At 50.7% G+C, this 14,241-nt stretch overlaps 1 protein-coding gene across 6 annotated transcripts in view; it reads right to left on the reverse strand.

Moving 5' to 3' along the window:
* LOC117147889 (mucin-2) overlaps window positions 1–14,241 on the reverse strand; it is a 102,016-nt gene that overhangs the window by 30,585 nt on the left and 57,190 nt on the right. For 3 of the 6 annotated variants that reach the window (XM_033314976.1, XM_033314973.1, XM_033314975.1), the window contains 5 exons: window positions 12,356–13,229; window positions 12,105–12,218; window positions 8,848–12,040; window positions 6,786–8,750; window positions 6,538–6,704 (listed from right to left, as the gene is read on the reverse strand). In XM_033314976.1, the coding sequence (XP_033170867.1) occupies window positions 6,568–6,704; window positions 6,786–8,750; window positions 8,848–12,040; window positions 12,105–12,218; window positions 12,356–12,613 (5,667 nt within the window). In that variant the 5' untranslated portion in view covers window positions 12,614–13,229 and the 3' untranslated portion in view covers window positions 6,538–6,567. The remainder of the gene's footprint in view (window positions 1–6,537; window positions 6,705–6,785; window positions 8,751–8,847; window positions 12,041–12,104; window positions 12,219–12,355; window positions 13,230–14,241) is intronic. The other 3 variants (XM_033314978.1, XM_033314979.1, XM_033314977.1) reach the window with 3 other exon arrangements.

Consider the following 14,241-nt stretch of genomic DNA (forward strand, 5'->3'; position numbering starts at 1 on the left):
TTCTCGAGAGAGACATTTTATGCGCACCTAAGTCATTTCGAACAATTTCGATTAAAAAACTCATCTAAACAATTTATGGCGCGGCGTAAAAATCAAATCAAAGCACCGTCGTCGGCAAAAGTGCAGCGTTCAGCGGGGTGGCTAACATTCACATTCAGTTTACAACTATGCGGGAAAAGCATAAATTTAGAAAATGGTATGGCCTCCACAGTCGTCCGTTGATTAGTTATTAAACGGTTTGTGTGCATCCGAATGGGGGGTAAAATCTTCAGATTCAGATAGATCGATCTGAGCCTGCCCAACCCCCAACCCCCAACCCTCAACCCCCAACCCCTAACCACCCACCTAGCCGCGCGATATTTGGGGCCTTCAGCCATTACAAAGTTTCTAAACTTTACGATTAAGTACAAAGAGGAAAGACACGCTCCTCGAGGAGCTGGCAGCAAGTTGAAACTGTGCGGGATATTAAAAAGTGCACGGAATAATGCTCCTTTTATGACCAAAGTGGCATCGGACGGACAAGGGGTGAATGGGGGTGCTTCAAATGTCAGCTGACATCTCAACCCAGCCACCCAGCACCCCGTCTCCCAACCAATAACCCCAACCACCCCACCACCCCCCGGCGGGCTGGTTCAGGCTCATTTCGTTTTTAATTTCCGTAATTCCGTCAGCAGAAAAATTTTTGCAATATAAAAAGTAAATATCGAAATTTATAGACCTGCAGATGTGCTGGGTTGAGGCTGAGAGGGGATGGCGTTAGTGTTCGGGGTGTGCGGGCCTGGCTCCCGCCCCCGACCCCCTCTCAGCCAAAGACGGAGGCTGAAGCGACATTAAAATGTTAAATAAAAACAGTAACAAAATACACACAAAAACAAACCGAAGACAGCGGCGGCCGAGAAGAATCCCATCAACCCCCTTTGGCAACTTACACGAGGAATTTAATGACAACACTAAAAAGTTTAAGCGTTATTATTTCTAGGGTAGTCAGCCCCACCCCCACTCCCAGTCCCACCACCCCCCGAAAATCAGCTCCAAGGATAAGAGCTTAGGCGGAGGGATGATGAATCCGGCTGGCTGGCTGGATGAATGGATGAATGAATGGCTGGAAAAAATACGACGGCTGTAAAATGGCGAATTCATGACCTGCAACTGCCGCCCGCTCCCGTTCCCCCTCCCACCCTTCCACCCACCCATTTGTGTTGTGTGTGTGCATTCTAATGGCAACTAAAAACGAGCGGAGCTGAGCGCGATTGTAACGATTCGGTTATTACCATTATATTGCCGAAACAGCGCGCGCTCTTCCATACTGCCACCCACCGCCCACTGCCCGCCACTCGCTGCTCCAACCCCATCCTGGCCAGTAACAAAGTCGAAACGCACATAACTCAATCTTCGACGTAGGTACGCAGAGCCACCCATCCAAATACCACCCAACATACACCCCCCCCCCCATTTCCATCCCTCTTTTTATTGCTAATGGCAAGGCGAAGGAAACTCAGGGGACTGAGGAGGCGAGGCGAGGCGAGGTGAGGCGTGGCAAGGGGTAGGGGCGGTACTGCTCCTGCTGCAGTTTATGCGCTGCTGTTAAACTTACGGCAGTTTACCGCCGCAACAGGAACTTGCAACACAACCAACCAAGCACACACCCACCCACCCACAAACACCACCCACTAGCAAGCGGACCAGCGCATTCCACGGCTCGAAAACGAAACAATTTTTACAACTTTGTTGTTTGCCTGCGGCAGCATTCGCCATTTCTAGTTGGCCCGTAAAGTGAATGTAGTAATTTTTCAAAAATCTTTGTCTTTAATGGACCATTAAGCGCCCCTTCGGCCGCTGTCCCAGACCCAGAGCCAAACCCAAGCCGACTCCCAGCTGCTTTGGACTGACAACTTGGCTAGACTGAGTCCGCCCATCGTCAATATTGCGATTCGGTTGTAAAAAATGCGTTTTAATGCTTCAATAAAATAAAAAGTTTGCATTAAAAGCAAGGCAGACTGGAGCGCAGGCCATCTTCGACATCTTCGCCATCTTCGGGCGAAACAATTAGCGTAAAAAATAGACGATGCAGCTCACAAGCGCCGTGCTCCTGGACGAGCTAGTGCATCGGGCTCTTAGGATTCCTGGCTCTCAAGTTTCGCATGCCAAAAAGTTGATGTGAACTTTAGAAGCTCGCTTCCCGGCACTCAAGTGGGGCCATTGGTTGTGGGGCGACCGGTGCACATTGTGCATTTCCGAGCCAAAATTAATGTTTAATCAACAAAGTGGTAATATGCACCCCCCGCGCCGTTCCCCCGTCTTTGCCGTCATCGGGCATGTGGAAAACTAGCAACATTGCATCAAAGAAACGAAAATATTTGCTGTGCGTGGGCCGCGAAAAAGCAACATAAAAATTGAAATCGGATAATGCAAACAGTAGATTAAAAACCAGCCCTGCCATCGCGAGACTCCAGTTGCCAGTAGCCAGTTACCAGTTCCCAGTTCTCAGTCCACTCCAAACCTCGGGTATCGAGGACCCCGTCCGGGTGTCCTGGTAATACCAATGCCGTGTTTGGGAACGCTAATTGAAAGCCACTGCCACCTTTGCGCTTTGCAGCCAAAGACAAATATTGGATGGACCGCGGCTTTATGCATATTTAAAATCAATTAAGTCAATAAATAATAAGGACAACCTTAATGCGATTGCATATGAACGAAATGCGGCAAATGCCGCCTGTTTGCCTTGCCGCCGAGTGCAAATCTGGGCCGCACGATCAGGGGCAGGAGCAGATGGAGATGCACGTGGAGGTGCAGTTCAGTAACGGCGGGGTCAAGATTCGGGCCCGCATCCATAGGATTTGAACGCGACACGCCTGAAGAGCTCTCCGCCGGCCACTTGGAAGGCACTTGGCCGAAACAGGGAGCTATGCTGGCCAGGCTCTGCAGGTGCACTCAACGATGAGTTGCAAATTGTTGCCGCTTGTGTGCCGCCTGCAAAGTGTGCGCGATTGAAGGGGCGCGCACAAAGCGCTCGCCGGAGCACGCCAGCCAATGCACTCGGCCACAAAATCTGGACACAAAGCCCCATCCCACGGCCACATGGCCACATGGCCACATGGTCACATGGCCAAGTGGAGCAACTGAGCGGGGCCAGCGAGGCGAAATCAAATGAAACAATCGGCTAAACGAGCTCCTGCCCCAGTGAGCCACCACGCCAAACAAGGCGAAAAGAACTGGCTGCCTGGCTGGCTGACTGACTGGTTTACTGGGTGGCCAAGGAAAGGAGCAAAAGGAGCAGCAGGAGCAGCATGAGCAAAAGAAGCAAACGGAGCTGGCACTGCAAAAGAAGCACCATGCAAATGTGGTACACAAAAAGTGATTGCGCTGGTGGCAAAAGCCAAAAGCAATCAGAGTGCGACGCCAGCCAGCAAAAAAGAATGCAACCGAGATGGCGAAAGACAAGCAACAAACACGACTCCACCACGCACCACCCATCGACTAGTGCCACATGCCACATGCCACACACACACACAGGCACACACACGAAGGCAATCAGAGAGTTTCATTCATGACGACCAACTCGAAGCCCCAGTCCGTTGTCCGTAGTCCGTAGTCCGTAGTCCACAGTACTCAGTCCTCAATCCTCAGCCCCATCTCCAGTCGACAGCCGCATGTCCTTGCCGGGGCCACGGCCCACTTCCACTTCCAGTTGCTCATCCACTCCGCATCGACAGCCACATCCACATTCACAGCCATATCCACATCCACATCCACGGCTGTGTGTGTGCATCTTTTTGCTTTCGTTTTAGAAAACTCACGGCTCGCACGACACTCGAACCCAGCCAGACCAGACCGATCACGCCAAAAAGAAACTGCAACGAATCAAGGACGAATTTTTTGACAGTTTTTTTGCTCCTCACACGGAGTGTGCCACATGTCCAATTCACCCATCCCCACCATCCCACCTCCGTTGCAAAACTCTTTCGGTTTGGCTTTGTTTTCCGCCGACTCGACCCGGTGCGGCTGCTGCTCTTGCTCCTTTTTGCGCACACGATGCACACGGCGATTCTTTGCCGTTTTTTGTGCCGAGCTCTGGCTGCTCGGTGCTCGGTGGTCGGTGCTCCGCCTGGCCAAAAAGAAAGCACTACGGAGGCGACCCAGATATCGGCACTTACACAAAGTGCAGCCGTCGGTGGGGTGCCCATTGAATACGCATTAGTGGAACCCGCTGACACAGCCGTGCTAAAAAGCAATGGGTGCCATAAGATGGGCTCAGCAGACGGGCACTGGGACTCCTCGGCGGCGGAGGAGCAGCACTATCAATCTGACTCGCCGGATCATGGACTCATGCATAGGTGATGAGCCGGGGCAGCTGTGGCATGCAAACGAACATTCGCATTCGCATCGGCATCCGCATCCGTAGCGGATCCGTATCCGTATCCACGCTAAGCCGGGCAGAACAAAGGCGGCAAAGGGGTCGGGGGGAGCAGCAAACACAAATCCCGGTTTGTAAGCCAATTTGCACTTAGGCTTATCTAATGTCGTATCATTTGTATAATGCTCTGTTCGGCCTGATACTTGATGTCTACTGTATGTAGTCAATACTCTGCTCCCGATTCCGACTCCATGTCCGACCCCAAAGGAGCCAGCCACACCACACCCACCCACTTCTAGCACCACGCTCGAGTGTGTGGGCGTGTGTGGGAGTGTTTGGGAGTGTGTGGGCGTGTGCGCCTTATCCTGCGGGGTTCATTTCTAAGCTCATTTATGTTTATCACAAATGCGTGCCAAAGTGTGTCGTTATTCTTCCACCTCCACGCACACTTCCCCAACTTTCAGCCATCGCCGATGTTGTCGAACTTGTTGGCGTGGCGCGAACAAAAACATTTCAAATATTCAAAAAAGCCACACACTCGCACAAGATATCCCCATCCATCCAACAATCCACCCATCCACCCGGCAGACACAAGAAATGGCAGTTGTGAGCTGTACTCAACTAGTCGGGACATGTACTGGCCATAGAAATTCATCTAACGGCTGTAACAGGTAATTGAACTTGGTTATATGGCCCTCGGAATGGCGTCGCGCTGCAAATGGAAATGTGGAAATGCTCTGGCATTCGCAGAGTTCGCGGGGTTCGCAATGTCGAAGGGTCGCGGAGTCGGGTAAATGGGAATGGAAATGGAATTGAATGACGCGCGCATCGTGTGCCAAATGTGACGTCCTGGGCTCACGACGCAGAACGCAGAAGGCAGATCCCAGTATCCATCCAGTACCCATCCCTTCAGAGGCAGAAGCAATGCGTGCGAACTATATAATGCGGGCATAAAAAGGATTTGCACAAGGAGCATGTGTGCGTGGTGGCGGCAGGGGCAAGTCAAATCCAAGACTTCATGCTACATGAAAATTGCAAATTGTGTGCCATAGTTGGGGGGCGGATGCGAATGCGGATGCGGAAGGGCGGGGGCCAACTGTTGAACTGCTAAATAATTCATGGCCAACTGGAGATTTGTGCAGCAGCAGGATGATGTCTGCTAAGCGCGTTTGATGCCGATTTGTGGCACGCATAACTGTAAATCGCCCAAAAGCCTGCCACTGTTGGTGCTTAGATGGCAATCGTGGGGGCGTGGGGCATTGATTAACTCTATGTGCTCTATGTGGAAACTGTGCCACATCAACGTGCAACCCAACCACCGAGCCACCAAACAACACCAAACAACCGAACAAGCGAACCGAACACAGCAGATCAAAACAAACGGAAAGAAGCGAAGACAACAAGAGCACGACAATGCAGCTGCCGCAAAAACAATGAATGCACTTGCACTTGCTCCTTTTGCTTGCCGCGAACACAAAACACAGACCTGCCACTACCACCGCCAGTCGCTTCAGGAATGCGCGGACACTGGCTGTCGACACTGGGCGCCTGGTGGCCAAGTGCCCACTCGCATGTGGAATGGCATGCGGGTCGCCGGGTGGGGGCATGCCGCCGTGCCGACTTTGGCTTGGTCTTGTTGCCGGCCACGACTGTGTTAGGACTTCTTTCTTTTGTTGGCCCAGCCGGCAGCATCGGGCGCCAACAGGTGGCAGCTACTTCTGGACACATGCAGGCAGCATAACCACAGACCACGACCGCATCCACATCCACACCCATATTCACATTCAGAGTCGCGACCCACCCATATCCCATTACCCACACAGGCTGAAGGACGTTCGGCGTGGTGGCACGCTTTTTTATCCTTTGCTTTCCATTCCATTCCTTTCCTTTCCTTTTGGCGTGCAACTTTTTGTGTGCACTCTGCCTGCTTCTTTTGCCAGCTGCCTCTGCGCGCTTTCCGCTGTTTCTTTTAATAGGACTCAACCAACCCCACGGTCCCCAATACCACCCACCCAGAGGCATCGCATGGAGAGCACACTGTGCGGGTCGAGAGACCCCGTGCTGGCCAAGGCGACCTACTTGCTGTTCGCCAGTACCCAGACCGTCTTGGTTGATTTAAAGGTATAAAGTATTTATTGTAGTTGTAGGTACTAGCTATAGGTTCTATGTTGGAGAAATCGTACTACGGGAATTTCGTGGGCCTCGTTGTGTTTCTACACGGCGTTGCGGAAGCCAGCGATGTCGGTCAGCTCTAGTGGCTTCCACTGGATGTCGACATGCTTGTGGATCCGCTCCTCCTCCTCGTCGCAGCCTCCCGTGCAGTTGGACGTCTTAATATTATCAGCTGGGTCTGTGGTCGAGTCATAGGTCATAGGTCAGGGTACTGGGTATACTGGGGAGGGCAAAATATGCTTATCGAAGTCAGACTTACCGAATTTGTGGTCGTGGTCCTGGTCGCACGACTTCGGGCAGAAGACTATCTTCAGGTCGATGGGCTCGTACACCTTAACGATGAGCTGCGGCACCTTCTCCGTGGAGTGGTCCTCGGGACTGGACACTAGTGGATTGATCGAACGGTTAGCGTGGCTCACTGGGTTGCTTGGCGCTCGAGCGGCAATGGAGGAGATGGGTGTGAGGTGGACGGTTTGGTTGCGCGCCGCCAGCAACCAGGGCCTGCTGTTCACCGACAGCACTTCCTGGCGCACCGCGACGGGCACAGTTGTTGCTGGTGGCGCTGATTCTGGAGTGGTCTGTGTGACTATTTCTAATGTACTCTGTGTGGCTTCGCCTGTTCGATGCTTTTGGGTTGCTTGTGTCGCTGGTGTTTCTGTAGATGTCGATGGTGGTGTTTGAGAAGATGATTCTGTTTGTGGTTCTCTGCTTCGTATCGTTGTTTGACTGACTGATGCGATTGGTTTCGCATCAGATGTGTGTGGTACGGTTGGTCCTGAAGGAAGCTCCCCAAGGTTGTCGGCAAGTCTTCGGCTTAGAGCCTCAGCAACTACAATTGATGCGCGATTGGGAGGACTTTCAGTGGGAATCTTACTATTCCTGCTTACAAATCTCCTAAACTGCAGCCCGTCGGATGTGGCTTTCACATCCACTTCGTTTTCCTCACTTCTAGTTGCTAATATATTGAGCATCGCCTGCCTAAGAGGCTGCTCGGATGGAGGTGCGATGTGTCGCTTAGCGGTGGCTGCTGGTTGCTTCTCGGCTATTAAGACTTCGCCGCGCTCTTTTTTCTCAGCATCAGAAGAACCAGCGGGTTCGTCTTCCATGTAGTCATCGTCCTCATCATAGTATTCCGCACTCTGAGCTGTCAAACTTTTCTGCCGACTAAGTGCCTCTGGACTTGAGTGCTTACTAGCAGTCAGACTTGACCTTGCGGTCAAACTTGTGACCGAAGAAGTGCTCTCGCTTATGGTGGACGCAGGACTTGTACTGCTGCTTGTTGTCTGAGGGGCACCTGTGTTGGGGGAAGTGCTCGTAGCCGGCATTGGCTTCTTCGATTCTGTTCGTTCTATTCGAGTAAGGCGCTGCTTTAGGAGGCTGAGCAGGAAGTTCTTCCTGGCCTCCAGGCTGGTGGCTACACCGCTCGGAATGTCATTCGCGTCGTTGACATAGTCAGAGCCCCCGGAACTATCGTATTCTAGGTCGCCAGTTGTCGTCTCAATCGGCTGGGCTGTGGTGGAGGGAGTTGTCTTGGTCGGACTTGGCGAGGAAGATGTTTTTTGTGGCTCCCGCTCAGTGGTTGTAGACGGAGCAGCAGGGAGCACTGCGGCCACAGTGGTGCTGGACATAGCCTTTGGCTGTGCTTTGTCTAGTACTTCGTTGTCCTCGTCCGCGTACTGTTCCGATGTCTCACTATCGTAGTACTCGGAGTCCTCCGGCTCCTTAGTGGTGTTGTGCGTAACGAGTGTCTTGGGCGGGATAGAGCGCTTCTGGGTGGAGGCTAGCTGCTGGATGGAGAGCCGTAGGGAGTGGGCGATAAAGGGCTTAGAGGTGGCTAGGTTATGCCTGGCCATCTGGGCAATGGTCACTCCCTGCGAGCGCTGGCTGGAAGAAGGCTGACTGGATGGTCGCTGAGTAGGAGCATGCTCCCTGCTCGGCGGCGTCGTGGAGATTATGTGGAACAGTTTTTGCAGTAGATGGGCCGCCGCCAGCGTGGACATGGTTGGTGCCTTCGCTGTCGTTGCCTGCCCTGATTCCGCCTCAGCGGAAGACGGTGCATCATCCATGTAGTCCGGCACTTCCTGCCCGCTTAAAGTGTTCCTACTTCCGGTTAATGCTGTGTGGGTTTGTGTGTGGGTGAGTTCTTCTTGTTTCTGTGGTGATTGTAGTTCAAGTAGATTCACTTGTTGGAGTTCTTGTGTGCATGCAGTATTTGTGTTCTTATCTGTAAGGCAAGTGTCATGATTAGGTGTTCAGTGCTGCTTGTGTGGTGGAGGAGCATTTAAAATGGATTAATGGATCCTTATGGGCAGAAGACTTACCTGAGGTGGAGTCGGGATCGGGACATGGCGGTCGCGTGACAGTGGTCAAATCAGTCGAGGAAGTGGAGTTTTGCGGGGTAGTGGTAGTTGGAATCCTCGTGGTTCCGATACTTGTAGTTGATGCAGTAACTGATGTCGGTTGCCGAGTTGTAGTGGTCGACTTTTGTGTGCTTGTACTTGGTTTTGGTGTGGTTATGGTTACCGTAGATGTTTTCGAAGTGGACGTTGTTGGATTTTGAGTAGAAACGATCACTGTTGTTGCCTTCGGAGTCGTCCTTGTTGTAGGTGTAGGCTTAGAACTTTCTGGCTTTTGAGTCGACGTAGTTTCTGTAGTGGATTCCGAAATGGTGGTTGTTGTAAGTCGAGTAGTGGCTGCCACTGAAGTTGTCGTTGGAGTCGTTGTAGTCAATGGTTTGGGAGTTGTAGTTGGTTCTTCCGTGCTTAGTGTAGTCAACGGGGAACTTTCCGTGGCTTTTTTAGTGGTAATAGTAACCGTGGATACTTTTTGAGTAGAAGTTGTTGGTTCCTGAGTAGAAGTTGGCTTCGGAGTCGTCGTTGTTATTTCTTGGGTCGTTTTAGTCGGTCCGGATGTAGTACTTGTTGCTCTGTGAGTGGAGCTAGTTAACGCAGATGTTTTCACAGAGTTCGTGGTAGGATTTTCGGTACTTTTTTCGGTAGTAGGTTTGGGAGAACTAATCGTTGTCTTTTCGGAGCTTATTGCAACTGTTGATGTTTTCGGAGTAGTTGTAATAAGTTTTGGAGTCGTCGAGGTGATAGGTTTTTCGGTACTAGTCGGTTCTGGATTATTACTTGTTGTTTTCCTAGTAAATCTGGTTGTTGAGGTGTTCTGTGTAGGTGTTGTCTCTTTTTGCGTAGTGATAGGTTCCTGAGTAGAAGTTGGCTTCGGAGTAGTCGTTGTTATTTCTTGGGTCGTTTTAGTCGGTTCGGATGTAGTACTTGTTGCTTTGTGAGTGGAGCTAGTTAACGCAGATGTTTTCACAGAGTTCGTGGTAGGATTTTCGGTACTTTTTTCGGTAGTAGGCTTGGGAGAACTAATCGTTGTCTTTTCGGAGCTTATTGCAACTGTTGATGTTTTCGGAGTAGTTGTAATAAGTTTTGGAGTCGTCGAGGTGATAGGTTTTTCGGTACTAGTCGGTTCTGGATTATTACTTGTTGTTTTCCTAGTAAATCTGTTTGTTGACGTGTTCTGTGTAGGTGTTGTCTCTTTTTGCGTAGTGATTGTTACTTTAGTTGTGTTTGGAGCCGTCGATGTCGTGTTCTGAGTCGTAGTTGTAGGTTTAGTACTACTAGTTATTGGCTTTTCTGTGGTCGTTGTTGTTGTTGAGATTTTCGGAGTAACCGTACGAGTCGTCGTTTTTGTTGGTTGAGGTGAAGTTGTTTTTGGGGTTTGAGTGGACGTACTTTCCGTGGAGGATCTCAAGGAGGTCGTTGTTGTTATTTGAGTAGTGGCTGTGACTGTAGTTGTCGTTGGTGTCGTTCTTGTTGAAGGTTTGGGAGTGGTAATTGGTTTTCCCGTACTGCTTGTAGGCTTAGGGGAACTTTCTGTGGATTTCTTAGTGGTAGTAGAAACTGTTGATGTTTTCTCAGTAGTCGTTTTTGGATTCTCAGTAGAAGTTGTTGCTGCAGTAGATTTGTGAGTAGTTGTTTTCTGGGTTGTTGTGGAAAGTTTAGAAGTGGTAGAAGTTGGGATCTCCGTACTCTTTGTAGTTTTGGGAGAAGTTGTTGTTTTTTTGGTAGTAGTAGAAGCTGTTGACGTTTTCCGAGCAGTCGTTTTCGGCCTGTGGGTTGTAACTTTTACCGTAGTTGTTGTGGAAGGTGTTGTTGTCGTTTTCGGAGAAAGCGTTGTAGATCTTATTGTTGTTTTTGTATCTGGTGAGGTGTTGTGAGTAGTCGTACTGCGTTTTTGAGTCGTTGTTGTCACTACAGTAGTCCTTGGCTTTTCGGTAGCCGGTGAGGTTTTCTCATTAACAGTTGTTGGTCTTTTAGTAGTAGTGGTTCTAGCGGTCGTTGTGCTATGCTGTTCGGTACTTGACATTTTTGGCGTTGATTTTGTGACTGCAGTAGTTGTGCTTGGTTTGGGAGTTGTTTTTGGTGTTGGAATGGTAGGGCATGTAAGCACCACTGGTTTAGTCGTAGTTGTGGTAGTCGCAGGTGTAGAAGTTGTAGGGAGAATGACAATATTTTGCGAAAGGTGCAAGCCCTTTAACGGTGATTTGATTTCCGGAGCCTCCGTGACATCGTTTTTGGCTGTACCATAGGTGTATCTTTTGTATTGATATTTGTTGGTATCATTTAAAGGTTCACGAGTGGTAGTTGTAGTCGCTGGCGTTTCGGGCTGGATGACAATGTTCTCCGAGAGCTTAAGCTTGCGCGGAACGCCCTCTTCCTTAAGCTCTAGGTTTTCTGCAGCCGTTTCCTTACCGCGATGGTGCGATGAATACTCATATGAGGGATACGATGGATAGGCGGGGTATTTATGATAGGCATTTGAAGGTTCCGAAGTAGTTGAGGTGCTTGTTTGCAAAACCACTACATTCAATGAAGGTTTTTCAAAGCCCTGCGGCGCCACCTGAAGCTTTTCCGACTTAAGGGCAGGCTGCTGGTCCCTGGCTCCCGTATCGTAGTCGTCCTCCTCATAGAGTGGCGGTGCAGCTGGATAGGGTGGATAGTAGGGCTGTGGAACGTAGGGTACCTGCACGGGTCCCGGAACAAAGTCAAAGCAGTCGACTTCACTGCGGGGACGACACAGCTTCCGCTCGAGATCAAAGCTATTGCTGCCGGGGCATTTAAATCGCGTCTGCAGATAGGTGCCACTTTCCTGCAATCGACACGTGTAGTAGAGGGCGCAGTCCGTCGGGGAGCGGAACGTGCCCTCCTCGGCGCACTCGGGAAACTTGAGCTCGCAGTTCTGCGGGATATAGCTGCCACTGTCCGATATCTCCGTCGAGGGGCACTGGTCGCCTGGCAAGCACTTGCGCTCCACCGGCGAGAAAATGGTGCCCGCCGGGCAGGCGAAAAGCCAAGGCTGCGTCCGGTTCTTGTCGCACCTATAGTACACCTTGCAGTCGTGGGGATGTGGGAAGCGGCCCTCCTTCTGGCACTGCGGCGGCCTGTGGTCCGGTCTGTGCTGTGGAACGTGTTGCACGCAGCGCCCGCTGCTGGCGTTGAAGCTCTGGGGAACGGGAAAGCGAGTTGAGTGGCTGGCGAAGCAGGGCAAGCGGTCGTCTATGACTCACCTCAAGGCCGCGGCACTTGCTGAAGATTACACAGTCGGGCTTACAGACGTAGTAGTACTGCTGTTGGTCGGGATGCGGCTTGATGCCAATGTAGTTGCGCGAGCAGCGATTATTCTACGATTGGAAATATAGAAACAGGTGTTAAAAAGCTTAATAATTAGAGCTAACTACAAATTACTGGTTAGGCAAGAAATCTCTACCCATAGATATATTATAAAATTCAGATTCGCATTTTGCCAGTTTCTACTCACGTAATCGAACCGCACAGGGAATCCACCGCCGGGATAGCTCTTGAAGACGCCAAAAACGTTGTCGTAATAAGGCTGGTAAACGGGTGGTGGCGCCTGGTAGCCATAGCCGTAGGGTGGGTAAGCATAGGGCGGCTGTCCATAGTATCCGGTGGGCAGCACCGGTGGATATGCGCTTGGTAGTTGCCGCACCGAGCGACTGGTGGCCGTGGAGAGCACGGACAGCAGGCCCAGCAGTGTCGACCAAAGGCAGTGCGTCATGGTGGCACTCTACTTCAGATGACTTGATACTTGACTGGAACTAGTTTGTCCTCGTGATCCTGGGTTCATCTGATGGAGTTGACTCTAAAGGGCTCGTATCCTTAGTGTGCCTGCTTTTCGTGGAACCTTGGTTGCGACCGCGGTCAGCTCTGGAGTGGCAGTGGTGACTTGGAGCAGGGCAGACGCGCTTAAAAGGTCGCTGGGTGCGCTCGCTTCCGAGAATGTTGCATAACTCGAATGCCAATTGAGCGCCGCGTGATTTAAGTACGAAGATCTTGGGTTCCCCCTAAAGAGACCACAACAAATCTTGGCTAACGGTGCAGCGGCTAGAATGCAGAGTGCACAGCGCAGAGCGCTCTCCCCACGTGACCGCGGACCGGAAGAGAGTCTCCGCCGGGGAGCGCGGGCCACCGTATCACGGCCGTGCCCGCCGTAAGATGCATGACTAAATGGAGTTGAGGGTGACGGAGAGCAACGTGAGCTACTTCCGCACCGGAGATGCTTTCCAGCTTCAGTTTCCATCTGGATGATTAATCTCCGGATCTGCGATCGTCCATCCGTGATCCGCAGCTGCCTAAGACGTGATCAGTGGATGTGGCCAGAGCGAACCCAATTCCTGTAACGATAGAGGGAGTGCATTGAGATAGTATTCTAACCACTTTTGATCGATTGGGGGCGAGCAGTTCGGAACCAAGGTCATGTAACCAAAAAACACATTCGGCATTTTTGTCTCTTGACGATTCTTACACGTACGCCGCGTCGCGCGGGCGGGAATTACGCATCCAAAAATTTAAAATTCGTGGCTTGCTGGTGCGTCATTCAACACGTTCGACGCTTTGGGCGGAAAGACACGAATCGCCTACCGTGCCAAAAAAAGAGCCTAAGACCCAATATCGGGCACGTTTCCCGCAATTAGGAGACAGGAACAACGGATTCGTTGAATACCTAATTGCATTACTCGTTCTGCAATATGTTTCCCTTAGTATGAAATGAAACAATTAAATCAGAATAATGTCAATCATTTATACATATACTCCCACGATCGAAAATCACTGGTGTTCTAAAGTTTGTAAACATTTTTGTCTGCTGTCTTATACCAATCGAATTAACACTACTCTGATCCGATCGATTCATGCTTATATACATATATATATGCACTTTGGAATCAGTTGGGTCATATGGAAAAACAGAGATGACAGGCATGCGTGCGTTCATAGCTTCCCTTCGAACATGATTTTTTAGTACGTTCGAATTGTCTTCATCAGAAGAGTTATTCTGATACGGACGTGTTGTACTTCCGGCTCTGAGCCCCAGATAAATAATACTGTCCACAGCTGCTGATATCACCTGGGCTGAGCTCCGCAAGAAAACTCCCTATCTGGAGCACATGGCTGTCTGGGCATTCAGGCTACGTGATAATCAATGGGGCGCAGGCCCCAAGATTGGCTTTAGAATGACTGGAGCCAGAGCTATCAGCAGGTCATCGGCTGTTGGACAAGCTCGACATTAGTCGAGATCTCTTTGGAATTCTTTGCATTTGAACACGTCTCGAGCAGATACAGTGATACAGATGAGTGGCCGCTTTGATATAGAACGAGCTCTGCTAAGCATAGAGATCTGCAGATATT

The sequence above is a fragment of the Drosophila mauritiana genome, chromosome X (assembly GCF_004382145.1).
Source record: "Drosophila mauritiana strain mau12 chromosome X, ASM438214v1, whole genome shotgun sequence".
In the NCBI taxonomy this organism is placed as follows: Eukaryota; Metazoa; Arthropoda; class Insecta; order Diptera; family Drosophilidae; genus Drosophila; species Drosophila mauritiana.